This window comes from Chaetura pelagica, unplaced genomic scaffold (assembly GCF_000747805.2).
Source record: "Chaetura pelagica isolate M959 unplaced genomic scaffold, ChaPel_1.0 scaffold436, whole genome shotgun sequence".
Taxonomy (NCBI): Eukaryota; Metazoa; Chordata; class Aves; order Apodiformes; family Apodidae; genus Chaetura; species Chaetura pelagica.
Genome location: NW_009953651.1, coordinates 3,160,274 through 3,162,270, shown reverse-complemented (window position 1 = coordinate 3,162,270; position 1,997 = coordinate 3,160,274). Strand labels below are relative to the sequence as shown.

General features: G+C 63.6%; 1 protein-coding gene across 1 annotated transcript in view; it reads right to left on the bottom strand.

Annotated features, from left to right (window-relative positions):
• The window catches only part of LOXL4 (lysyl oxidase-like 4), an 8,609-nt gene that overhangs the window by 4,260 nt on the left and 2,352 nt on the right, over positions 1–1,997 (bottom strand). The window contains exons 6-9 of the mRNA XM_010000059.1: positions 1,442–1,625; positions 1,018–1,172; positions 586–753; positions 235–397 (exon numbers count right to left, since the gene is read on the bottom strand). Coding sequence (XP_009998361.1) covers positions 235–397; positions 586–753; positions 1,018–1,172; positions 1,442–1,625 — 670 coding nt within the window. The remainder of the gene's footprint in view (positions 1–234; positions 398–585; positions 754–1,017; positions 1,173–1,441; positions 1,626–1,997) is intronic.

Genomic DNA, 1,997 nt, shown 5'->3' with positions numbered 1-1,997 from the left:
GAAGGGAGCGCTCCTCGAGGGCACAGTACAGCAGCCCCAGTGGCCGGTCCTCCAGGTAGGCTGTCTCCTGCACAAGCTGGGCATTCATCACCAGGTCCGGGGCATCTGGCACAGAGGTGATCAGTGGGGATAGAGCAGCTGATCCTCATCCTATAGATGAGGATATCCTGCTCTCTGTGCCAGGAGAAGGGGGGTGCCCCTCCCAGCTATACCCCATGGGCCCCTGGTACTCACGGGCAGTGCAGGTGACCCCTGCTGAGAAGCGTCCCCCGCCGCTGGGGCAGTGGATGGGGCCGTGGCGCTGGCACTGCTGGAGGGCCAGCTCAGTACCAGCACAACGCACCCCGCTCATCACCACCTGAGTGGCATCTGGGCTGCCTGCCCAGTACCATGTCTCCTGGGCAGAGGAGGAACAGAGTGCTCAGACCAGTCCTTGAACCCCTTGCCAGCACCCACTGCCTCCCCTGCCCCAGCAGTGCCACCAGGGCTTGTCTCCTGGGGCTGTCCCATCCCAGAGCCCCAGCCAACCCACGCCCATACCACACATTCCATTTGAACTCTCACAACAAGGGCCCTGGGGCTTACCTGGAGGGCATGGCTGGCAAAGCCCAGTCCCAGCTGCCGGCAGACGACCATGGCCTCGTTCAGCCCCCACTGGGCACCGCACACTGCGCCCCACTGCAGCCGCCCCTGCACCGGCACCAGCACCTCCACCACCCCCTCCTCGGGGCTTCGGCCCCCAGCCAGCCGCACCTGAGGGCAAGGAAGTGCTGAGCTGGAGCATGGGGCAGACCCCCAGCCCTTCTGCCCAGCTCTGTAATTGGGTAGGCAGTCCAACACTTTCAGCTAACAGCTCATTCTGCAACTTCCCAGCAGTGTGCTGCTCTGTGTCCCCCCTGTCCCCAGGGCCAACCTAGGGCTGCTCTGAACATCCACACCAGGCACAGAGCTTAAGGGACAGGGGCTGTGCAATGGGGATGGGGCTTCACAGGCTCTGGGGAGAAGGCAAGAGCTCACCTGGCTCTGAAAGTCCATGCGGGGCATGTGGCAGCGAACAGCAGCGTCAGCCTCATGTTGGCACCCACTCTGCTTGGCATCCTGGAAGCGACACTCGCCCAAGGAGCGCTCCTGGCCGGTGCAGCGCACCTCACTCATGTGGATGGGTCCCAAGCCTGAAGTGGAGGGAGAGTCAGCACGCCCTGCTCTGTGCCTGTCCCAGAGCAGGGAGGACCTACACAGTCCTTCTCCCGGTCTGGGTGTTCCCTACAAGCAAGAAGCTGCCCATAGCAGAAGCAGCCTGGGGAGCCCCATTCCAGTGCAGGTGGGAGCTGGCTGCACATCTCAGGATGCTCCAGCAGCATCCAGTGAACCAGAGGCTTTCCCCACTGTGCCTCTCCATGCCCAGTTAGGTCCCAAGTCCCTGCTGCACCATATGCCTCACCTTGGCCCATCTGGGCACCCACCAGGGCCTGCTTTGCTGTCCCATAGCCCAGCTGCCGGCACACTACACTGGCTGCAGCCAGGTCCCACTGCTTGTCACACACGGTCCCCCACTGCCCGTGGTGCAGCACCTCTACCCGGCCCTCACCGGCGTGGGTGCCAGCTCGCAGCCGTACTGGGAGGATCTGGGCATGGGGAACAGATGGTCAGTGGTCATAGGCACAGCCACCTGCCTGCACCACAGGCATGGGTGCAAATGGGATGGCTGGGTGCTGTCTGGCTCCAAGAGCCTTCATCAGTAGGATGAGGGTGTGGGACCATGCTGGGGCTCACCTTTCCTGAGGAGGTCTTGCTCTTGCCTTTGCTTGTGCCCTTCTGGAAGGCAGGGCTGGGGAGGCAGCTGACAATGGCGTGCATGCCACGGGGACAGGCATGCTGGTGGGGGGCTGGTGGGGCCACCTGTGTGGGGCAGCGGGACAAGTGGGGCTCCGTGCCCCGGCACTGCACCCTGTGGATCCAGAAGCTGTTCTTCTGGCTGAGGGTCTTCAGGCTGCCGG